At 35.7% G+C, this 26,126-nt stretch overlaps 1 protein-coding gene across 1 annotated transcript in view; it reads left to right on the top strand.

Annotated features, from left to right (window-relative positions):
* Hel89B (histone acetyltransferase 1) overlaps positions 1–25,774 on the top strand; it is a 246,885-nt gene extending 221,111 nt beyond the window's left edge. Inside the window, exons 27-31 of the mRNA XM_089086437.1 lie at positions 2,038–2,163; positions 4,259–4,418; positions 7,993–8,129; positions 16,163–16,244; positions 25,499–25,774. Of these exons, the coding sequence (XP_088942563.1) occupies positions 2,038–2,163; positions 4,259–4,418; positions 7,993–8,129; positions 16,163–16,244; positions 25,499–25,669 (676 nt within the window). The 3' untranslated portion in view covers positions 25,670–25,774. The remainder of the gene's footprint in view (positions 1–2,037; positions 2,164–4,258; positions 4,419–7,992; positions 8,130–16,162; positions 16,245–25,498) is intronic.
* Positions 25,775–26,126: the final 352 nt, after the last annotated feature.

Raw genomic sequence — 26,126 nt, 5'->3', positions numbered from 1 at the left:
TTTTTGCACAATCAGAATATTATTCATTGACTTCGTAGAATAAATTATGTTCTTGGGATGTTAATAAGACCATCTGTTGCATTTGTTGTTGCCACGCTTTATAGATTTAAGCCAAAATTGACCTACGAGAAAAAGAGCCCAATTGTGTGGGAAATGTAGAAGAGTCCGTACATCTTTTGATATACAGGTCAGGTACCTACGCAGGAACGTGTTTGGGGATAGAGGGGAACTCGGAACTGAAATACCAATTCTTATGAAAAAATTACAAATTATCGGGAAAATTGTAAAAATATTTAAATTTTGGGAAGGGGTTGGGAAAAAGCACCATCCTCCACTCCCATCCTCTACCCCCAGAGTCTCGTATAAGTCTAACCCTACATCTGAGTATGTTGGGAACCAGATGGTACCAAATTATGAGATTTACTAGAATTCTAAAAAGACAACGATAGTTATCGCAGTTTATTATAAAGCGTGATCTAAAAGTCATGCAAGATGTTTGTTGCTGATAAAACGAAAGCTATCCAGAGTCAATATAAGCTAACTTTGTTCTGGAAGCATTATCAATTACAGTTATGTATAGACAACAGGGACGTATGCAGGAATATTTGGAAGAGTGGGGGGGGGGGAGTCTGTAATTTGTAAAGATCATAAAGAATATGTATATTTTACGGAAAAATGGAAATTCATAAAAATTTGAACCTTTGGATGACCACATGGCCCTAATAGCCCCTTCTCCTCCCCTTATGTTTTTTGCGTGGTAGAGGAAAATTGTATTCCAATTTCTACAGTTAATGCACTGGAAATCGTAAATTTTAACTTATGATGCAGTGTTGGACCCATTGTGCCACGAGCGTTTCTCTTGAATATATTTGGGGAGGTGCGGGATGGGGGGAGGTGGTAGGTTTGTCAGGGTCACAAATATCACGTATATTCTGCAGAAATATGGAAAATATGGACGTTTGGAATGGTCATTTGGTCCAAAACACCCTCCCTTTGTTTGTTGTGCTTGATAGAGTATAATTTTATTCGAATGTCTATAATGGCTTCACTTGAAATCTCAAATTTTTACTTTTGATACATTGCTGAACTCATTGTACCACAAGTATTGCTCTCGAACTATTGGTAACAATTATAAGGGGGAGGGGGGAATTCTCTTGGTCTCGACAGAAGATTGAAAGCTTTGTTTCACGAAATTTTACGTGTAGGAAATTTGGATCGTAAATGGAATCTCATGTTATTTATATGCTTCTTTGTGAAAATGCACATCGGGGTATATATAAAATATCGAATGGATTTCCCAATAAGGTATTACGTATATATTACCCAAAATATATATTTGACATCAAAGATACCACCGTATATACTTTTCGCATAACAATATAGCTTCTGCGTAGAATATAATTATGTAGAATTTATATAATTACATTAATTATTTAAAGTAAAAATTACATAAAAATGGCCTTTTCCCATCGATAGAAGATTTGTTCTCCTTATTTTTTTTGGCTCTTGTAGTATCTTATGTTGTGTACTTTTAGTTTTAATTTTGTGAAGAACCCCTTCTTCAGCTAGGGAGCTTCACTTGAATGATTGCTTGGGCTTTTAGTCCTAAGAACAAAGATATGTAAAACGTAACTGCGCACATTCAGAACGATTTTCTTATATACGTCCAACAACGACTAAACTAGAATAACCGGAAACATGCCGGGGGCTTTGGGCCTAGACTCTCACTTAAATTTTCGAGACTTTAATGATTTTTACCCTTAATACGCCATATTCTAATATGATTTATAATGCAGTATCAATATGATAATTTATTAATATAATATTGTAATATTTGCCTATTTTTCACATTCTTTTCGAATTTAGAAAAACCGACTTTCCTCTACTGAAGTTAATGACTGTCTGATCATAATCCATGTATGTTGTTTCCCGTATCAGAGCATGGATATCCCAATATAATAATTGTGTGCGTTCAATATTCTGTAGCTTTAGATTAGTTTCGTACCTAAATGTGTCTTTCTCTGTTCCTTTTTATAGACAACTTCTTGGTGATTGCGGTATTGGAAGCGAGAACATAGGCGATTCTGTGGTAGCACCTCATAGAGCCCTTGTTTTCTGTCAACTCAAAAGCATGTTAGATATTATTGAGAATGAACTTTTCAAGTAAGTACCATTGTATAGCTCATCCATATTTGTATATTTGGTTCAGTGTTGAAAAAATGCTGGGGGGAAGTCCTAGAATGCTAAAAGCTGCTTGTATGTGCCGCCATAATTCTGGGTTGATGAACGGATAGACCAAGAGAATTGTCATTAGCCATAGAGTGGCTGAGACCCAGGAATCAAATGATACGAATATCTTGTCCCTTCGGTGCAAGCTACAGCTACCAGTTTGTCACAAAAAGTTTGCTGAAAAAACGTCAATTCGCCTATTTCTTAACTAAGTCTATATCCTTCTCCAGGAAAAAGTCTGGGTAAAATTAACGCAGACTGAAATATAGTAACTCGCTCGCCAGGAGCTTCTTCTGAAGTAAGAAAGAAAATAAAAAATAAAGAACACGTCAAATCAGTTGCAACTATTGCTGATGATTTGATCATCCTAGATGAAAGTGCGAGCAAAATGGAGGAACTTTTAGAGATTTTGCGAGTTCAGGGTGCAAGAATAGGTCTGAAAATCAATATCAAGAAGACAAAGTCGCTATGGCTAAGAGTAAGTGAAGGTGAAAAGGTGATGTTGGGTAACGAGAAGATTGATCAAGTGGACAGCTTCACTTACCTAGGCAGTATTATTAGTAAAGACGGTGATTGCAGTGAAGATGCTAAAAGTTGAATAGCCAAGGCACAGGGTGTTTTTTCACAGTTGAAGAAAGTTTGGAAGAATAGGAAGATATGAGCGCGAAGAAAGATTAGAATATTGGAAGCTGCAGTGATGACACTAGCCAAGTATGGTTCTGAAGCGTGGGACCTCCGTAAAAACGGAAGAAGATTTGCTAGATGTTTTCCAGAGAAATTACCTATGGATGTTTTAGGTACCCAACTGACTGACCGTATCTCAAACAGTAGGCTGCACAAAAAGTGTGACTCAATTCCGTTTTCTTTGACTATAGTGAGAGAAAGGTTGAAATGGCTAGGGCGAGTTCTGTGGATGAAGGCTAGCAGATTGCCAAAGATTGTCCTTTTTGACCAACCGCGTAGGGCAAAACAAAAGCAGGTCGTCCCTCGTTTAGGTGGAAGGATGTCGTAAGGAATCTAAGAGAAAGGGGGACTCCCTGGGAGGGTGTAAAGAATGGATGCTTTGAATAGATAAGGATGGAGGATGAGCGTGCGTAGCTGTGTTTGCCACAGGCGGCTTGGTGCTCCTGTGAGTTGTCAGTAGTAGTAGTAGTAGTAATTGTAACTTCTGCGGAATTTATTACATATTTAAAATTAAAAAACATCTGATATATCGTATTTCCCTTGATTTAGAACCTAGTCTTTTTATTTTCATCGGGAACGTAATATGTGATGAAAGTTTTCAGTCGAAATATCTTGAAAAATATAGGTTACTTAGGTAATAACTTCTCAGTGGAGCAAATAATTAGATAAATAGTTTGATTGAATTCAAACGACTATAAACGTGAAAAAGCCTATATAAAAATTTTCAATTGCTTTTAATCAAGGGCGGATCCAGGATTTTTTTTCGGGGGGGTTTTTGACTCAGTTTTCGACTAATTTTACTGATTTTACCTAGGTTTTACTAATTTTCGACTTATTTTCGACTCGTTCAAAAATTTCGGGGGGGGGGGGGTTCAACCGGGTAACCCCCCCCCCCCTGGATACGGCCTTGCTTTTAATAACAATTTATTGGTTTTTGATTTTTTTTTGTTTTTTTTTTCTTTTTTAATATAATTTTCGAAGTTTTAAGAACTGATAATCAGCATATATATATATATAAATATATATATATATATATATATAATATATATATATATAAACTGATAATCAGTTATGTTATATATATATTATATTATATAGAATATATATATATATATATATATTCCCATTAGCACTTTCCTAGCCGTTTGTATAATAATGACCATGCTTGGATACAGAGGTGGGGGAGGGGGCCTCCCCCCCCCACCTCTAACAAGTTTTATAGACTCTGGCTCCCCCCGAAAAAAAAAACGCTCTAATAAGCATTTTTGGGGGGGATTTTTGACCTCCACTCAAAGCGTCGCATCTATATGTGTCTATCATAATGATATATATTAACTGCTTACAGGAAACATATGTCACTGACCTATCTTCGTCTTGACGGTAATGTCCCTGCCAATCAGCGTCAATCCTTGGTCAATCGATTCAACGGGGATCCTTCCATTGATGTTTTGCTGCTGACAACACAAGTGGGTGGTCTCGGATTGAATTTAACAGGAGCTGACACTGTAAGTGTTAATTGCACAATGTCCATTTTAAAGTATCTAACACTGTGACTCACAGGAGTTCATTCTAGGGACTTCTAAGAAGAAGTCCCTATCCTTCATAAGCAAAGTGGTAGAACCAAAATGTATTGTGTATAATGATTTTTCTTTGAGAAGAGACAGACTGCAATTTGTCTATTAAGTTTTAATTATCTTCTTTCAACTCTTAGTATGGGAAACCTATTGATAAAAATCCAACTAGCACAAATTATCAACTAATTTTTTCAACTTCCAAAAAGTCACTGTGTCTGAATAAATTTGATTCTAAGTGGTTGCAACTGGAAAACCAAGTCGTTCGTTCTGTCATATTTTTTCCAATTTTATTCCTTATATGGCGATACATCTGTCCTATAGTTGGCCTCTATTTTTGTATCTTGACTCTATTAAAACCATGTATGCGTTGTATTACTGAAAATAGTATTTGTATTATAGTGCAGTGGGCAATATTATTCTCAGGTTATAATTTGTAAGTGTATCACCAACCTAGGGGGGCAATAAAGGGCCAATTCAACCCTTCTTTTCCTTATTCTTGCTCCTAGCCACGTTTATCACCAGTGTAAAAGTAATCTAAAATGTTCCCTGCCATTTTTATTAAAATATCTACGTTGTTGGTCATTTTTATGAGATGTATGTGTCCTTGTTCTTCTTGTGGCCTAATGTACCACTGTATAAAAGACTTGTTTTCAGGAGTGGAGCTATTTTTTCTGTATTTTTTTTCTTTTAGTCATGTGCACGAATGGCAAACTATTTCAAAAATGTGAAAAAAAATTAAAATATTTTGGTTAAGTTTGAGAAACCTTTTGAGCTGTGTCACATTCTTCAGTGACCGTCTAAATTTTGATATTAGCATTTAAATTGACGTCGTAAAATAGATTATCCCTTTTGAATAAAATAGTATTATACTGCAGAAGTAACGCTTTGGTTTTGTTCTTTTTTCTTTTACTTGTCCGTTGATTTTAGCTTGTTGCTAGAAAGTGGTAAGGATTTAACCTCCGCGATTTTTACAGAAAGTGTGGACCTCAGGCCGGATTGATGAATATGACATTACATTTTGGAAAGATGCTTATAATTCTTTCCTAAAAAGGTCAAAAAGAATAATTATAGCTAGTAATTGAGCCAGAGCCTACAGTTTGTGAGTTGAAGTGGAGTTTTATAATCTATATCGAGGGGACTATCTGAATTTATACAGCCAAGTTTTCGCTCCATCGAGCCATCTTTCTGCTTTCGACTGGAAAGTTTCGCTCTAGCAGACAAGCGTACAGGCGCCAGTTTCAAATCGAAGCTGGACTAAAATCAAGAGTGCTTAAGATGTGCGACCCTGACGTGGCCGAATCGCCAAAGAGATTGGAGCTTCCCCATTGGTGCTTTCCTAATAGTGATGTTATAAATTTGGCGCGTGGCGAGAAAATCAGCTTTTAAGCGAAGACAGATATATTTTTTTTTTCAACGTTGATCAATAGTTCTTGATGCGTTGATCAAAGTATGTAATATCATATTATTTTTTTCTCACAAAAATCCGTTCAAGCAATAAACCGCCTTAAAAGTTTTGAGGAGTGGACAACTTTATTGTTGTGCTATACACTTAAAAAAAAAGAGAAAAGAAGAAATCTGATCAGGTTTTAAGACAAAAGGAGGGACTTGCAAGTAATAAATGTCTGTTATGTCTTAGTCATCATTGCGTTGAGGGGTTGGCATCTTTTGCTAGTTGATTTACCTTTTATTTGCTTCTGATGTATTTGAGGGTACGAAATTTTTGGTTTCAAATCCGCTACGGAGAGGGCTGTGCAAGCAAATATAAATTGTTAGACCACAATCATCTTCTTGGTTAAGGAGTTAGAGACTTGAGCAAACTAATATTCCTTATATTTAATCAAAAGAACTAGGAAAACAGAATTAGAGATAATTGAAGGAATTTTAATTAAGAATTTAATGTTGGACGATAGTCCTCTTCGTAGATGAGGGGCTTGGTACTCTTACCGGCTGGTGTACCTTTCTTTTATTTTTAGCAGTGTTTATCTTTAGTATTAAGATTATGAAAAGTGACGAATAGCTTTATAGAACTAATTAGGTTCTATAAGATTGTATTATAAGTTTTGAGATTTTTAATGACCATTTAAATGGTTTCATGGGGTTGACAACTTCACTTTTGATTGTACATGTTGAAAGAAAGAATTCGGATTTAAACTCGGAGACAGTATAGAGACTTGAATATAACGTTCGGCTGTTAGACCGTGTTCATCTTTGTCGATGACGGGCTTGCAATTTTTCTTAGTTGGTGTACCTATTATTGCTTCCTGGTATGTAGCTTAGGCTAACAAAAGTAATTTGTCAACATTAATTTTGTTTCCAAGACGTTTGAGGAAAAGAAAATTTGCATTCATGCGGTTGAGCAGCAATTCCAAATAAGGACACATTACAATTCCATGGTTTCGCAATTAGTATAGTAAGAAGTAGCTGCAGCAGTATGATTCTGAAAAGTTAGGGATGGATATATAGTATTAGTTAGGCTCTGTAAGACAATATTTTAAGTTTTAATCCGTAACTTTGTCAATGTTTAATATGGATAAGGTTCAACTGGATAATTATAATATATATAGTCAATATAATTTTTAAAATCCCTTCCTCAGATTCTTGACCAAAGTGTTGTTCGTACAACACTTTGGTTAGCTGCAACACTTTTTGTTGTCTCCATGTTTTTTTTTTACTTAACATTAAACGAAAAAACGAAGTGTTTTATGGAAGAAGTCGTTCGAACTCTCTCAGTACTCTTTTCATAGAAACGCTCTTTGTGTGGATATAACTTGCCGGGAGGAGGCACAGATATCTTATTGTTGGAATAGTTTTATATAGATGGCAGATTGTGTTAATATATAGATGGCAACTGCGTTAAGAAAAAGAATAACCTACATGCTAGTTTCGGATCATCCTTATTGATGGAGCTATGAACCTGAAAAAAAGAAAAAGGAATGCACAAATTTGCCCAACGCACGTTTTAACCGTTGCTAGTTTAACTTTTTGTGCTAACCTGCCTTAAAGCAGAAGCTAAAATTGTCCTTTTTGAACGTAGTACATGTAGGTGTAAAATGGCTTATGTAGCGTCGTATGAAAACAGCAATGATGCAAGAAATTATCATACATTTTATTAAGCTAAGAGGAGGGGGAGCAATTAACACATATTCATTCTATGTATTTCATGACCTGATTTCTGACACATTTTTGTTGTTGGTTTTATTCTTCTTTTCTTCCTTTTTAAACTAGAAAATGACCGATTTAAATTATTAATTAATGACATTAAAAAAATGGATTAATTAAACTAATCATTAATTGTTAAATTGTTAAACTTATACGTTTCTTTCTATAAAACGTCAATTTTTTCTTTTGTTCTTTCGTGTTCTTTCCAAAACACAGTTTTTTACTTATTTTATGGCAGATGTAAATGCACAGTAAGTGTTTGAAGGTTTTTCTGGCAGACCGATTTTTCTTAGAGATTGTTATGATTACTTAATAAGTTCATAAAAAAGGGAACTATCTCTTCTAGGTGATCTTTGTTGAACACGATTGGAATCCCCAGAAAGATTTACAGGCAATGGATCGAGCCCATAGAATCGGTCAAAAAAGAGTGGTCAATGTTTATCGTCTTATCACCAAAGGCACGCTTGAAGAAAGAATAATGGGGTAAGTAATCTCATTCAAATAAGATTAATACCTGAGCCACACCATACTCACATTTACTGGTAAAAAGAAGCCAGAACCCATGAACGAAATTGTCAAATGTCATATGTCGAATCCCACAAAATCCTTTTCTTACAAATCGTCACCTGAAAGCGGTTTTGCCGAATCTGTTTTTCCAAAAACGAGAGAAAAACGAGTTTGAAAATTTTGGCATTTGTATCTCAGAGTCGGCTATATCTAGAGCGTCGATTTTTGTTTCAAAATTAAGAAGAAAAATCGCTTATATTGTTCTATTAGCCTAAGATGAGCAATTTCTGAGATAAAATTTAATCAATATCAGTTTTGGCAAAACCGCCCAAAAATTCCGGAACATAAGTAAGATACGGCAAAACGGAATTGGCTCAACATGAATTGGAAATGCGACTTTCAGCAAAACGTATTTCATCTGATAAACAAATTTGAACTTTGTTAATTAACGGGATAATTAACAATTTCTGGCTTAAACCTTCGGAGCATTAACGGCAGAGGCTGCTTAGGGACATGCTATGGTTTCAGCCAAAGTGCTAGGTACCTCAGCTCTGTTATAACTTCTAATAAGACTTTTCACATATGCCACATCTACTGCTGGCATGAAACGGTAAAGCGATTCTACGTCTTTTATTTTTGCTGTTGGCAACTCAACTACTGTAATTGAAGGTACAGGAGGCAGCAACCTTTCCACAACATTTACTGCTGACACATTGGGCAATGGCCTCCTTGGGCTAGCCTCTGGTGCAATCGGCGCTACAGAAGGAGTAGTATCTGCAAACGAAGTTTTGTAAAACACCTTTTTGCATAGTCCTTGATTAAACTGTAATAATTTCACCTTTGAAAATGGCACTAATGTATATTTATAGTTTTTGGACGTTTTGGCGTAATCAAAAAACTTCTGGTTGATCATTTGAATAATGACAAAGGGGTCACGGGCCCGAACAATCAAAAGCTTTTTTGTCAAGTCTAGTAGCGACTTCCTTGTGACTTCCTTGAAGACTTCCTTTGAAGGCTTCCTTGTGCTTCAAAGACCTCTCAATGATGCTGTGAACAGCATCGACCTCCTGAATCGTGGAGTGGCCAGGCTCAGAATACTTCGTCGTTATACTCTGGACCTGTGAATACTTTTTCAGGATGTCTTGCATCATGTAGCTCATTATTTGATTACGATTTCGAAGCACACATGAATCTGACCATTTGTATCTTGGACCTCATAATTATATCATGTTCACTAAGATAAGAAAGATCGTCTTCTTCTTATCCAAGTTCGCGTTCAGCAAATCAGCAACTTTCGGCAAAACGGACCATGCTATAATCCCGTATGCAATTCGGCAAAACCGCTTTAAAGAAAATGCGATTCGGCAAAGGAGAACTGCAAAATACAGGCAGTTAGAGACGTCTTACAGCAATGTCAATTATACCATTCCAAAGATAATATTTTTTTTTACACAAGATAACGTTTGTAACTCAGTTTTGCCAAAAAAGGTTATTTTCGGCAAAACCGCTTGAACCAGCATAAAGGCTGTCAATGGCGATTCTCTTTACTTGGTCTCGCTGTTTTCTTGCCTCATTCTTATAAATAACGACGGAGACCACACTGCCTTTCCATAATACAAACAACGAAAGATAAAATAATAAGGAATAAGACAGTGAAAATATTCTAAATTTATATTTCGGCTCTATATCTAAGTGTCGTTATCAGCAAAGCACAGATAAATACAAAATAAGACTTAGAATAAAATAAATGACTGTTAAAACAAAATTAAAACATTACTAGAATCATCACTTCAGGGAAGTTCAACCAGGACTGAAAAAGAAACATGAAACAAGACAATTAATTCAGATAAAAATAAATCAAGAGCATTTGTTTAATGTGGTCCTTGCTTTTTGGGCACCTAACCTAAAAGGTCTTTTTGATGCAGTTTCATCAGTATTAATTATTGGTTTTGCTATTGCAATGTAATTTGTTAAATCATCATGGTTGCAGCGGTAGCTGCAACCCAGTAACGAATGAACCGCGACCCATAGTAACCAAAAAAAAAAAAACAGCCTGAAACCCTTAAAAAAAAGTGTGTGATCAAAACATCAAGCTCACTATTGGAATCACCTTGGCGGAAATACAGGAAACTTACAGTCCCTTGGCTTGAATAACAAGGAATTTTTTTTTGCATGGGAATCACCATCAGTGTCCTCTTTTTTATCCTAGCGAGGCACTGGAACATCATAGAGAGCTGTTTAAGGGATCACGTTAAAGGAAATTGTTACATCTATCGCTTTTGTAATGAACAAAACATAATATTTAGCATACAATTCTTAATTAAATTTGCGTATAATGATTTGAGTGAATATTTTCCCAAATCTCTATTTACAGAAGTATTATTGCTTTTCTTAATTTAATTTTCTATTGTCTCCCGAACAAAACTTGTTTAATATCCATTAACAAATTAATACAAGCACTCTCATTAGTAATGACTTCACCGTCTTGGAATAATTACTCATTGTTTTACCTTTGTTGTTTGTCCTCTTGTTCGCTGGTGTATTAGTTTCTGTAATTATATCTTTATTTTGATCTTCTCATCATTTTTTCCTTCTCTTTATTTCTGCCGATTGAATCCATCGGAACTAGGGCTGAAGTATTTGACCAGTTTTCGCAATTTTTTAGATTTTTGGTTTTCAACAACTTTGTTACGTGATTGTTTTCAATAGAGTATCATATTCCAAGGCACTTCTTCATATCTATACTAATATGATTAAGTATGGCTAAAATTGTGTTTCTCGTGAGAATATCCATGGCACAAAAATGGTTTCTAGGTAGGAAAAGAATGGTTGATGTTACCGTTTATATTGATGTTACCATTTATATGGCGTCTGCTTCAGCTTCTTTCTGTTTCTTCAATTCTTGCCTTACAATATCAAATTCTTGTCTATATGCTCTAATGTTTTATCATTAACTGTATTTATCAATAACTGGTGAAACATTTCCGCGTATGCAGATCCCTTGCTTAACCAAACGCATTTTTTGTTTTTCGATTTAGTTGATAGTATTTATTTGCACCTTTTGTTATAGCCCCAATTAATTTCGTGTTTTGCCTTTTTGTCTAATAATGTGAATTTTTTATATAAACAATTTTATCATATTAAGTAGAAATGTACGAAGCGTTATAGTTTCGCTCTACTTTCTAAATACGTTAGTTTAGGCTAAACTTCATCTTTCAGCTATACGTGCTAAAATGTTATTGTAAAAGTTAATAAGGCGTACTTAGTGTTTCCAGGTGTTGCATAATTATGTGAAACGTAGTATAATTAGGAAACAAAAGCATCCACGCATAATCCTCCCTAAGACAGCATAATTGTAGCATAATCTAAGACAATGCAGAAAAACATAACAACACATCCAAAGATAAAGCGAACAGTAAAGATAGCCAAAAAAACGAAACAAGAATGCTGGTTTGAGATTGAAAGTAATGATTATTGAGTCCAACCTGACTTAAATTACACGGAAAATTCTACACAATGATGAAAATTCTTGGATAGCTGTCGAACTCTATTACACATTCTTTAGTTTGCTACTAGACGGATTTACCGACAATACCCGGGATAAATATATGTTCTCGTCAAATACCCTTTGAAGAATGATGTGGAAATGTGCATATATTTATTCAGGATGATCAAACTTGAATCTATCAATCTTTCTGCTAATGGTGTTTTTCCACAATTTTCCGTTGGGGAAAATCCAGCTTTAATCCAGGTTGAAAAAAAGGCTGCCACCTTTCCAAATATCTGATACTTATCAATACCATTGATTATATCATCAAATTTTAGTTTAGCAATTCGAGTAATGAGATCGGGACGATCGTGAGGGGACTGCTCAATAATAGAGTTATCATCAAATTTAATAGTTGCTGCTTCTTTAAATTCAGGCCAATCAGGATTGCAAGTCACAGTTATAATGAAATCTGGGGGTCCAAAGTGACGAACAATAGCCAAGGCGTCTTCAAAATGTTCAGCAAAGTTGCGTGTTGATCCGACGGATGATGACGGTAGGGTAGAAAAATGGTAGAAATAGGTAATTTTTAGAGGTATGGTAAGAAATAGCCACTGTATGAAGGGATTCCTGTTGGGGGAGGACACCCTTTTCCACGGGTTGATGGTCTGGCCTTTGACGGTGCGTTTTTCAAAAGCTCAAGGAATCTAAGGACTTAGTTCTTTTGAAATGCCTTTGCCATTTTGCCCATCTATGTGCTGTTGTTGCTGCAGTGAAGATACCAAAGAATATCGAGAAATTTGTGAGGATGCTTGGTAATTATGGTTCTTCAAGTCGAAAAAGAACTGCGATCCCTATAGAGTTTCAGGAGTACCATAAAACAAGCCTGAACAGACTGCTTAAACTCGCTGACTTGAGGTGACTTGCTGCTCACCAGTGCATTGTGAGACTTCTCGATGTATGGAGTGTGTGGACCGCCTTCAATGCCTTGTTCCAATTTGCAAATATCCTCATCGGAGATTTGCACCCTGAGTGTGAAAACTCATCAAGACTGTTGTAACTTCTTCCAAGAGAGGGACTATATATAGATCAGTCCGTCCAATCCAAGTTATTTCGAATCATTAGAAGACGTTTTTTTTTTGAAGATTAATTAAAAATAAATCTTTTCCACAAAAGAAGTTTTTCAAAGAAAAGTAAACATGTACATTAAATCAATGACGAGCAGAAATAAAATCAAATAAGAATTCAAGCGTAAAACAAACAGAAATTGCTATCAATAAATAAATGAAACACAAAACCAACAGAAATCAAACAGTTCTTACTTACAGGTAACGAACTGTAAGTAAGGAGCGACCCGGCTCAATGGTAACCGAAACTCTCAAAAACGGGATTTTGATACCAATAGATACATCAAAAGAATCAGATTTTAATTCTGATTTCAAATATATAAGTTTCATCAAATTTAATCTTACACACCAAAGGTTGCGCGCCTTATAAATTTCGGCTGATTTTCAAAAAAAGTGGTAAAGACCCCCTAAACATTATAGAACCTTAATGACAATCACACCATCATATTCAGCTTATCGTAGAACCCTCCTACAGAATTTTCAAGCTCATATCTGCAACAATGTTGAATTGTGCATTTTTTGCCAGAAGGAAGATCGCGGATGCGTGTTTATTTGTTTATTTTTGCTGTTTTCTTTCCCAGGGGTGATCGTATCGAACAAGTGGTCCTAGAATATCGCGGGATGGCTCATTGGAACGGACATTAAATGTTCTAGTGCCCTTTTTAAGTGACCGAAAATAATGGAGGGCAACTAGGCCCCCTCCCACGCTAATTTTTTCCCAAAGTCGCCCGATCAAAATTTTGAGATAGCCATTTTGTTCAGCATGGTCGAAAATATGCTAAACATGTCTTTTAGAATGACTTGATCCCCCAAAGTCCCCAGGGGGTGGGCTGAAAGTTATGAACTTTACTCACTGTTAACATATAGTATTGGTTGTTGGGAAGTATACAGACTGTTTCAGAGGAGATTTTTTCTGGTAGGTGGGGGAAGGAGAGGGTCGGGGGCTATATGGAAGGATCTTTCCATGAAGGAAGTTTTCATGGGGGAAGGGACATTGCTATGAAGGGGGCGCCGGATTTCCCAGCATTATTAAAGAAAAAGATCAGGAATTAAATAAAAAAAACAAGTTTTTCAACTGATCAACTGATTGTGATTAAGAGGTCATTTTTAAAGAACTGGAAAAAAAATTCGAACTATAGTTTAAAGAGCAGGGTATTGACTAGGGGGTGAACCCCCTAATATACGTGTTAAAATTTTATGAATATAGAAGTTTGTTACGTAAGTTAATTCTAAGTTACGTATATTTATTACTAATAAAAACGTTCGTAAATAAAATCAAACAAGTTTCGAGAAAGCCATTTAACCAAATATAATATGCAAAATTTGTTTTAATTATTCATGTACGGTGAGCAAAAATCAAAACCTGCATTAATTCAAAAACGTTCAAAAATTAAATAAAAAAAAACAAGTTTTTTAAACTGAAAGTAAGGAGCGACATTAAAACTTAAAACGAACAGAAATTATTCCGTATATGAAGGGGGCTGTCCCCTGCTCAACGCCTCGCTCTTTACGCTAAAGTTTGACTTTCTCACAACTCTATTTTTCTAAACAATAAAAAAACTTTAGCGTAAAGAGCGAGGCGTTGAGGAGGGGACAGCCCCCTTCATATACGGAATAATTTCTGTTCGTTTTAAGTTTTAATGTCGCTCCTTACTTTCAGTTTAAAAAACTTGTTTTTTTTATTTAATTGCAGTAAGTAATCAAGTCAATCTCAAACGAACATAAATTACCACAAACGAGAGAATGTTTTAAATCCCCCTATGCAACTAGAATTCGACTTGTATTTTATCAAAGTAAATGATAATATACCACTGATTAACTTGTTCCTGAAACCTAGGGAAGTGTATATGCCTAGCATAAATCTAGCCAAAAAAGCATAATTATGAGCTCAAAAGATTAGAATACCCTCCGTCCGATGGTGCAACACTGGACGCCGTGTAGTGTGCCGTACTCCTGCGCATAAACAAAAAATTATGGGTTGTTATTTTTTACTGTGATATATTAGTAAATTATAGAAGTTGAATTTTTTTTTACCGTTTTACTACACTTAAATAGCCTTATACATGGCAAACGCTCTCAAAGGGGATGGAAAATAAACCAAATACCATCAATTACTCTGTAATTGAATTCAAAAATGTGCAAAACATTCCCTGTAAGTTGGTAGCTTTGGCCTCTCAGAATATAGGATCCAATTACGTTAACTCCACTGCTTTTCGTAATCAAACCAAAATGATGGAAATCTGACCATTGCAACCTCTTATTTGAATGTTTCGACTTTACCTATAATAGCTGTGTATGATGAAAAATGGGATGCTTACAGATAGAAAAATTTAATGCATTACAAAACTAGCAATGCCCCCCCTCACCTCATCCTAAGAGAAAGGGGGGGGCTCATCAGTGCTCCGCTTTCAAATACGGTCAATTTTTGTCAAGTTGATGTTACTGTGGGGTTGTTACTTGTTTTTGGTAGATGACAGCAGACAGCAGTTAGAAACTCAGACACCAGGAAACCGGTAGTTTATTCAGTAAAAATAAATGGGAGAGTAGTTTCGCCAGGAAAAAGCTACTACATTTTTTTTTTTTTTTTTTTTTTTTTTTTTTTTTTTTTTTTTTTTTTTTTTTGCTTCAGTAGTAACAGTAGTATTAGCATAAAAAAGTGTTTAGCTGATTGATTTTCAGACCTGTTTTTACTAAAGATATCTGAAACTTTTAAGAATGGAAAATGGCACTAGTGTCGAAACCAAAAATCACCAACGCTATCTAGCACTTGGTGATGTTTTTTAACCAAAAATGCTGCTGAATTACCTTTTCAGATGCTTAAAAATACAAAGGAGGGCAAAGAAAGAAGAATTCTACCCCCCAGTAGGTCTACCAGTGTAGAGGCAACTAATATACTTAGCTTTCACTTATCACTAATGTTTTCTTTAGATGTATCTAAGAATCTAAAGAACATCTCAATCTGATTTCAGATTGCCCATTATTATTTTGTTAAAAGTACCATTAGATATATAAGCAAAATATTCATAGTATATGTAATCTATACTATTGCCTCATAGTAATAATTTCCTTGTTCTACTGTGATTCAGGGTTGAATCCCTGGTTAAATTTAAGTTCTTTTGTATTAAATCGCTAGCTAAAAGATGAACACGGATTTCGATGTGCCTTTCAGCGCTCTTTCCAAATATAATAATCGCTATGGTTGCAGACTCCGTTTTGAGCCCTTCCCTCGAGTCATTTTCTCGTAATGAGTAACGTTGTGTAGATCATCAATAGGTTCTATCTTGATAATGCTTGTAATATTACATATACTAGTGGTTGTATCACTATATTCTTATTTATTTATTATTATTGTTATTATATTTTTATTGTATTATTATTTATATTCTTATTTTCAGGCTTCAAAAGTTCAAATTGGCCAGTGTCAATTCGGTTATTACACCTGAAAACGCAAGTATTGAAACAATGGGGACCAATGAAGTAAGTCTTCTTCTAATGACTTGCAGTCCTTTTTTATTTGGACGACACTAGTGTTTCGATTAGATATGATTTTATTTCCTAATTAGTCTAACCACCTTTCCCACTTTTATGTGCCGGATTGGCTCATGGATTGGTATATCAAAACCAACGATACCTGCATCCAAATAAGAGGGCTGCTCAGTTAGCCCTCAGAAGAAGGAAAAATGGATCATGCATTGGTATATCAACACCAACAATATTTGCATCCAAATAAGAGGGCTGCTCAGTTAGCCCTCAGAAGAAGGAAAAATGGCTCATGCATTGGTATATAAAAACCAACAATATTTGCATCCAAATAAGAGGGCTGCTCAGTTAGCCCTCAGAAGAAGGAAAAATGGCTCATGCATTGGTATATTAAAACCAACGATAACTGCATCGAAATCAGAGGGCTGCTCAGTTAGCCCTCTGAAGAAGGAAAAATGGCTCATGCATTGGTATATAAAAACCAACAATATATGCATCCAAATAAGAGGGCTGCTCAGTTAGCCCTCAGAAGAAGGAAAAATGGCTCATGAATTGGTATATCAAAACCAACGATAACTGCATCGAAATAAGAGGGCTGCTCAGTTAGCCCTCGGAAGAAGGAAAAATGGCTCATGCATTGGTATATTAAAACCAACAATATCTGCATCCAAATAAGAGGGCTGCTCATTTAGCCCTCAGAAGAAGGAAAAATGGCTCATGAATTGGTATATTAAAACCAACAATATCTGCATCCAAATAAGAGGGCTGCTCAGTTAGCCGTCAGAAGAAGGAAAAATGGCTCATGCATTGGTATATTAAAACCAACAGTACCTCCCTCCTCAGAAGAAGGAAAAATGGATCATGCATTGGTATATTAAAACCAACAATATCTGCATCCAAATAAGAGGGCTGCTCATTTAGCCCTCAGAAGAAGGAAAAATGGCTCATGCATTGGTATATTAAAACCAACAATATCTGCATCCAAATAAGAGGGCTGCTCAGTTAGCCGTCAGAAGACGGAAAAATGGCTCATGCATTGGTATATTAAAACCAACAGTACCTCCGTCAAAATAAGAAGACGACTCAGTGAGCCATCTGAAGAAAGAAACGAAGTAATTCCCATATTTTTCTTGCTTCGATGTCGAAGTCTATCTGAATACTTTCGCGTTTTTGGGGTCACGACTATATTAGGATGTGAAAGTGCCTATATCTCAGCGTTAAAAGGAAGAGAAACCGGCTAGCAATCTTATCGTAGATTTCAGAACTGTTTTGCTAATGTTACCATTTAAGACATCTTGCTACTTACAAATTAGGCCTTGGAAAGTTATATTAATTTTTATCTAGTTACTTATTTCTCACAAAAAATAGCTTCTGGATATATTTTACTTTCTTTCTTCTGGATGTCGGGTCGAAAAGAGTTTGATCGAAAATTAGTGAAGACTTATACGCTCTGGATATCAAGTATAAATTGTAAAATTCAGGTAAATGACTGTGACATATCCAGATTTGTGTAGCTATTTTTAGTAGAAAGTAAGTTTCAAGCATGTATAATATTGGCTTTCCTTCGTCTCCAATGAATATTTTCATAAAAAAAAACTGTTGCAGTTACTTTGCCGTGAAATAAGAACAAATTTAAAATATCTGTAATAAAATTTATCAAAAAGTCGAGAATGAATTAGAAATTTGAAAGTGGGATTCATTTTCCTGAAACGCATATTTTACTTTCTATTTTACCATGCCTGAACTTGATGCCCAGCTTCGGAGTTGAGGCAATAATGACGGTAAACACGTGTTGTGATAACAAAATTGGTACATTTCTTATTAAGTAAAAAAATAGAAGTTAGTGAAACACCCTTAGTTGTCGTTGCTTTCATTCTACTATTTGATTTTCTCTACTAATATTCCAAATTGAATAGTAAACAAGCTTAGTACTGAACAAGCACCATTAGATGACACAGTGGTTTATTTTAAAATTTTCAAGTCTGAAACCTGTTTTGTTTTTATTGGAATTGATCAAGATTCATCATTTCAACTGATGGTAGCCATTTAAACGCCCACCCTCATGAAATCCTGATTTGGCCCTTTGTTTGAGGGGGTAGCTCTTTTTTGAGGTTTCTGACATCGTTAAAGGCTAAGGATTGTTAGTTTAAAAAAGAAAAAACACCAAGACCAAAAAGTGAAAACATTTAAAATGTGTTTTTTTTTTAGTAAAGTGCAAATTACGTTCTGGTCTTGAGAAGGCGTGAGGGTTGTCAGCCCTACTCATGTTAATTTTGCTCATTTTGAGTTTGACTCGGATATTTATCGTAATTTCTGTTTGTTTTGTGTTCCATTTATTCATTGATGGTGATTTGTGGTAGTTTGATACTTGGAAGATGTCTGCTCATTTCTGGTTGAATGGAGCTCTTTACTTTTCTTTGAAAAACTTGTTTTGTGGAAAAAGTTTTTAAAATTAATTTGTGTTCGTTTTTCATTGTCAAAGTCTTTTTCATGGAAAAAAAACATTATCTTATGTATCATTTCGGATTTTTTCTGTAAGAATCCATAGTATGGCTTGCTATTTGTATGTTGGAGAAACTTTTTCACCCATCTAATCCTGAAACAAATAGTATTGTTTAATTTAATCTTATACCTCCTCAAGTAGACCTGAAAAATAAAACATAATATTATTTCCAATTTTTTTTATCTGTGCTCTGTGACAACCTGGATACACTTACACTCTTTTGGTTAGTTTAAGTTGTAAGAGTAGAAGTAGTAATAGTAGTAGCCCCGAAAATTTCAGCTTAATTTCAACAGTGCCTTCTGATTTAGTTTTAAAATATAATATGCCAACTAGCTAATTTTAGGGGGTTGACATACCCAATATCCCTAGAGACATAGTTACTGGACCGTTCTAATATGCTGAAAGAAATGGCGGGCTCAAAATTTTGACAGGATGAGTTTCGAAAATGAATGGGCTTGGGAGGAGGGCTGCTTGCTCTCCAATCTCTTTTGACTCTTAAAAAGGGCACTAGAACTTTTTAATTTAGTTCAACATCCCCCTAAATATTCCTTGAAAGCTTCAGCTTAATACTCTTAGCTTGTGTAGTAGCAATAGTTGTAGAACCATTAATAGCAGTTTGCGCATAGCACCTTTGGTTTCTTCGACATCCCCTTCAACACATGCTGAAATATTAAACTTAATGCCGTCAACCGTTCCTGAAGCATATGTGATACGTCCTCTTGACAATCTGTGTGGGTATATTGCGTTTCGATTTCGTTCCATACAGTTTCAATATTTCACAAATTTTTCGCCTTAATACCCTTAGTTTTACTAGTAGCAGTGGCAGTAGTAGTAGTAGTAGCAATAATAATAGTAGTAATAGTAGTAGTATGAGTAGAAGCAGTAGCATTAGGATACAAATATTTGGATACAAACTTTTGGTTAGTTCAACATCCCCCACAACAAGCCCTGTTAGTTTCAACTTCACACACCAATCTGTTCCTAAGATATTGCTGTTACGCCCTTTTGACAACTTGCATACAGATAGAGTGTTGCGATTAAGTTCATCCCCCCCCCCCAAAAAAAAAAATCAAAATTTTCCCTTTATACCCTTAGGCATACTTGTAATAGTAAGCACAGTAGTAGTATTGGTATTGCTAGTAGTAATATTAATAGTAACAGCGGTAGTACTAATGGCAGCAGTAGTATTAACGTATTGCCTTTACAAGCAGTTGCAATAGAAGTAGTAGGCCTAATTGAAGTGTTAGTAGCAGTAGTAAATGTATTAGTGATAGTAGTATTAGTATATTCTCTGATAGGCTCATCTGAATGCCCTGAATTCATCATTTTAGAAAGTAAAGTTCAAATATACATATCTTTCTCAGTAACATATACTACGTTTAAAGAATCAACGAATTGCCTAACTTACAGCCCTTGCCCTGAGGACTGTGGGGAGGTTGACATCCCCAAGGACATAATTACCGGACCTTTCAACAATGCTGAACAAAACTTTTCTCTTAAAACTTTGATCGGATGTGTTCTGGGGAGTTTTAGGCTTTTGGTGGAGGGGCTGGTTGCCCTCCATTCAGTTTTGACCCCTAAAAGGGCACTAGAACTTCCGACTTCCAATCAAATGAGCCCCAACCGAAACAAAATTTATGTGACCACCCGTTCCATAAAAACCTTATATGTCGGGCATAACTTACAGCCTTTGCCCCTGGGCTCTGGGGGGTTGTGTCCACCCTGAAGACGTTGTCATATGCTCTTTGGACTATCGTGAACAAAATGCCAATCTCACAATTTTAATCGTTTCGAAATTGGATGCGTTTGTGGAAAAGAGGATGTCAGGGGGGGGCTTGTTGCCTTCCGTCGCTTTTGACTCTTAAAAAGGGCACTAGAAGATCTTATTTCCAATCCAATTACCCCCTCTGAAGTTTATTCGACCACGATTTCCATAAAAACTTTGTATGCCCCCCCGGAGTGTAACTTACAATCCTTACCCTGAGAGCTGTGGAGGGGGGTTATCATCCTCAAAGACATAATTACTGGAACTTTCAACTACGCTGAACAAACTAGCTGTCTCAAAATTTTGATTGAATGTGTTTGGGGAAATGATGGGCTTGGTGGGAGGGCTGGCTGCCCTCCAACCACATTCGACTATTAAAAAGGGTACTAGAACTTTGAATTTCCAATCGAATGAGCCAATTTCGAAGTTTATACGACAACTCCTTTTATACGAAGTGTCCTGGTGTAAAATGAACAAAAAAAAAATGATAAATAAATAATAGGTTGCATTGACCCACATCGCTTTTTAGACAGCGCTATTGCGCTGCCTGTGATAAGTTTGTAATATATTATGTTTCTCCTGTATGGGCTTCAGAATTTATGGTTATTCTTGTATCGTTATTAAATAAAAAAATTTTTTTCTTAACTGAAAGTAATGAGCGACATTAAAACTTAAAACGAACAGAGATCATTCCGTATATGAAAGGGGCTGTCCCCTCATCAACGGCTCCCTCTTTACACTAAAGTATTTTATTGTTTTAAAAAATAAAGTTGTGGGACAGAGTCAAACAGCGTAAAGAGCGAGGCGTTGAGGAGGGGACAGCCGCTCTCATATGAGGAATAATTTTTGTGCGTTTTCAGTTTTAATGTCGCTCCTTACTTTCAGTTACAAAAAACTTGTTTTTTTTATTTTATTTCTGAACGTTTTTGAATTAATGCAGCTTTGACATTGGCTCACCGTACATGAATAGTTAAAACGAAATTTGCATATTAATTTTACTTTTTTTGGCTAAATGGCTTTCTCGAAATTTTGTTCTGACGTAACTTACGTAACGAACTTCTATAGTCGTATGTTTTTATTATGTATATTAGGAAGTTCGCCCCCTAGTCAATACCTCGCTCTTCATGCTAGAGTTCGAATTTTGTTTGAATTATAAACTCCTGAATCACAAAGGCCGGTTAATTAGAATAGATAGCTCTTTTGAAAATACTGAAAAAAACTTTAGCGTAAAGAGCGAGATATTCACTATGGGGTGAACTCCCTGATATACGTAATAATTTCTGTTTGTTTTAAGTTTTAATGTTGCTCCTTACTTTCAGTTGAAAACAAAAATCCAAGTGATAGTTCTTTTATTTAATTTCTGGTCGTTTTTTAAATAATGCTGGGAAATCCGGCGCCCCCTTCATAAAAATGTCCCTCCTCCATGGAAAGATCCTCCTCCGACCCCCTCCCCCCACGAGAAAAAAATCCCTCTTGAAAACGTCGGTATACTTCCCAATAACCAATACTATATGTAAACAATGGGCTAATTTCATAACTTGCAGCTCTTCCCCCAGGAACTGTGGGGGATTAAGTCATCCTCAAAGACATATTTATTATATTTTCGACTATGCTGGACAAAAAGGTTATCTCAAAATTTTGATTGGGTGACTTCGGGGAAAAAATTAGTTTGGGAGGGGGCCAAGTTGCCCTCCAATTTTTTGTCACTTAAAAAGGGCAATAGAGCTTTTAATTTCCGTTCGAATGAGCCCTCTCACGATATTCTAGGACTACTGGATCGATACGATCATCCCTGGTGAAAACAAAAAACAAACAAATAAGCACGCATCCGGCAAAAAAAATACAAAATTACACATTTTGCAGATAGGAGCTTGAAACTTCTATAGTAGGGTTATCTGATACGCTGAATCTGATGGTGTAATTTTCATTGAAGTTCTATGACTTTTAGGGGTTATTTCCCCCTTTTTTCGAAAATAATGCAAATTTTTGCGTAAATTTTGATGCGCAAGACTAAACTTGATGAAACTTATATATTTGAAATCACATAAAAATCTGATTCTTTTGATGTACCTATTGGTATTAAAATTCCGTTTTTTAGAGTTTCGGTTACTATTGAGCCGGGTCGCTCCTTATTTAAAGTTTGTTACCACGAACTGTTTGATTTCATATCATTTTCCCTGTAAAAGATCTTGACCAAGTATTTTTATAAATAGATTTTTAGTGTTTTATTTATGGGTATCTTTAATTAGCATTCTTAAGTATTTTTAGCATTTTTTTTTTTTTTTTTTTTTTTTTTTTTTGCTTAGTAATTAGTATTTTTAGTTCGTTCAGATCCTTTTTCTATTTAAAATATGACCGGGAAAAATGATCACTTTTGCAGAAAAAAAGAGAAAAGTATGTTTAAAAATTAATTTAAATGCCTCAGCAAGGTCAAAATAAGATTTGTTCTCATTGCTTTTTGCCATAGACAATCAAACATCCCCATATATGACCATAGTATGGAAGTTTCATTCTCGTAAATCAGCCAAATTACTAATTGCCGAGGGGTCGCTCTCTCTCTCTCTTTCGGAAATCATGTACACCAGAGTGCGCGTGCCAAGCGTGGCGGAACTGTGCCAAGGGCTTTGGGAGTATGTCGAGCCGTTTGGGGACTGTGCCGAGCATGACGAAGCTATATGGCACACGTGGTGCTCCAAGATGTGGGCTACACCAGGTGGCGGGAAGTCAACATCCTCTCGCTAATAGAATAGGGGTATTTTAACGCGAAGATTTTAATATTTCTTCCAAAAAAGTATGCGGTGATCCTTATAATTCGTAATTTGGCTCGTTGCCATCTTACCATGAACACATGACTTTACGAAATCTGATATCGTAAGCACTACTTTTTTATATTCACAAGCGGCAAAAAGCTATATTTAAGAAATATAGCTTTTTGCCGCTTTTGCCGGATTTGAACGTTTGTAGCAAAATTCGGACTAGAGATTAAGTTTCCACAGACTTAAGTCAGCGTTGATCATTTAATTTATGGTTAAATTAGAAGGAGCCCAAGACCAAGCCATTTTAACAGAACTTAGATTTTCCATTTAATTAAAGTCGATTGCCTCAATTCTAAAGGCTTTTCAAAACGAAATCGTTAGTTGTGGGGATGAAACACGTTATTTGGAATATTGTGTAAGTTTCCAATTATCAGGCTTAACATGTCTGCCAAAACCCGTTCCCAAGATAACACTGGCCAACAAATTTGATTATTTTCTTGTTCCAAGAACTAGAATATGTGCTCATAAAAGAAAGTTTTTCCCTTTCTTCGAATGTACTTAATCAGAATCTTTCCCATTAGGCTACAGTTTTTGCATAATAAATTTTTTAAATACTTTGCTGTTTTTATTGTGGTTAAAAAACTTTGGTATTCTGAAGTTTTCTTCCTCACTTTCGCAAGTTGAATTTTAAAATACAATCCCTTTTGCTATATTTCCCGTGGTTTTTATGTGCTGATTTTTTTAATGTTTTTGCTAACAATTTTGAGTAATTGTAGATTATAGTTTCCAGGCTACTTGGTGATTGTTGACTAATTACATGTTCTAAACGAGGATAAATAAAAAAGGTGATACCGTTCAATTCTGCAGACGTTCCCAATTAAACATAGTAAAAGAACTATGTTCCCGAGTTTTTGGGAACATAGACGTTCCCAAAACTTGGTATAGCAAATTAGCATTTAAATCAATGCTTGTTTCCTGGCTGTAGAAAATGCAATTTGATTAAACAGAAACTGTGATTTCTCTGTCGAAAAAGTCTGGGTTTCTTTCTATTCTACTCTGAGATGAAATAAAATAATCTTATATCACTATAGCACACATATCACACATATCCAGAGCTGTTCCTCGGGGGGGGGGGTAACCGGGTCAGCTGCCCCAGTTGCCGCAGCTTGGGGGGAAGGGGTGCCGCATCTGGGGTATTACCCACTTTGATCAAATTTTTCACTTTGACTCGGCTTTTTGCTTATATTTGAGTCGGGAGGGGGAGGGGCGCTGTAATTAATTTTTCCCCGGGCATTTCAAACCCCAGGAACGGCCCTGCACATAGCAGGTACATTACATCATAGATCACATCTTCGCATTTGTATGTGTTAGACTTTATTTAGTGAATAAACTGGGAAGTCTGGCTTCACTTAGAAATTTTTCTATCCAGGGAGGGGCTACTAGACTGGATACCAACTCTAACAAGTAATAAGTAGACATAGACCGATCTAATTTTTGATTGTTGAAAACCTAAAATGATTTTGTCTTTTATAAAAATGCACAACGAAAATTCCCTGGTCTCCATAGCTTCGAACAGCAGTTTTTGGTCAGAGATCTTCTAAATAATTCATAGAGTATGCACAATTACTTCTTCAGCTCTTCTTTAGCTTTGGTTAAGCTCCTCCTTAGCATTCGGCTTATTATCTCATGGGATAAGATGAACTATAAGAAAATTATAGGGAAAGTCTACAATAATTAGACCATGACAAATATGACAAATGTGTTGTAGTTTATGGGAATATTGTCCAGGACAAAACTAAATATACTTCAACCTCTCTTAGTGCAAGTCTGTCCATCGACGAAATTGCTGGACGATTACATAACTTTGCCAAGTTTAATATCTTCCTGTATGTAGTCCATGAGATTTCTAGATAGGTGTCTGAAATGCCACAAATTCCAACTACGGTGGTTCAAAAATCATACGGCAAAAAAATGTGAATGTTAGAAAACATCTGATTATAATTTTTAATTTAGCAAAAGGAGCTGCATAAGTTTGATTTGTTAAAACCATTAAACTTAAGTCCAAGACATCCAAATTGGCTGACTTTGTTTATTATTGTTATAACATTATGGCTGAAGGAAATACTCCGGTTTTATTTTTGTATTTATCAGTTTGTTCCTCAGTGCTATGTATTATTTTTGCCTCCTTGTTCATAGAATAGTGCAACTAATTTTAATATAATTTTAGATATTGGATCTATTTACATATGGAAATGAATGGAACACTTCCAAAGCTGGAGGTAGCTATAAAACTGGTGGTCTCCGTGCTACCCTAGAATCCCTCCCCGAACTTTGGTCTGAAGAGCAATACGAAACTGAATATAATCTGGATAATTTCATCAGAAACATTAAGCGATAATTTTGTATTTTTGTTTCTTTTAGTGGGTTTGACTTTCAGCGTAATAGTATGAACTTAGTTAGCTTATAGTGTTTTTAATTCATTAAGAAATAAAGTTTTACCCGCAATTTATTTTAATTTCTTATATTTTATCATTTGCTTTAATATTGCAAAAATAGATTTTCGCTTTCAAAGAACTCATAGAAATCATTGCTAAACCATGGAAATACTAAACCGACAGAGTGACGGATGCCCAGATAATAGCAGATACAGAACAATCACTGGTGACCAACGAGACCAGAATGAGGCGATGAAGAAATTGGGAGCAATGGATCCGCCTGAATGATGCAAGCATCCCAAACGGTTTCTGGTGCTGAACGGTCTCTGATGGAACAGAATACAGCGCATCACGCTAGGTCGATCCCTGGAGAAGAGGCAACAAGTTTTCAGACTATACTGAATGAGCTCTGGCTCCTGG

The sequence above is a fragment of the Artemia sp. Qi Xiang Cuo genome, chromosome 3 (genome assembly GCF_049724085.1).
Source record: "Artemia sp. Qi Xiang Cuo chromosome 3, ASM4972408v1, whole genome shotgun sequence".
In the NCBI taxonomy this organism is placed as follows: Eukaryota; Metazoa; Arthropoda; class Branchiopoda; order Anostraca; family Artemiidae; genus Artemia; species Artemia sp. Qi Xiang Cuo.
This window is presented reverse-complemented; position numbering and strand designations above follow the sequence as displayed.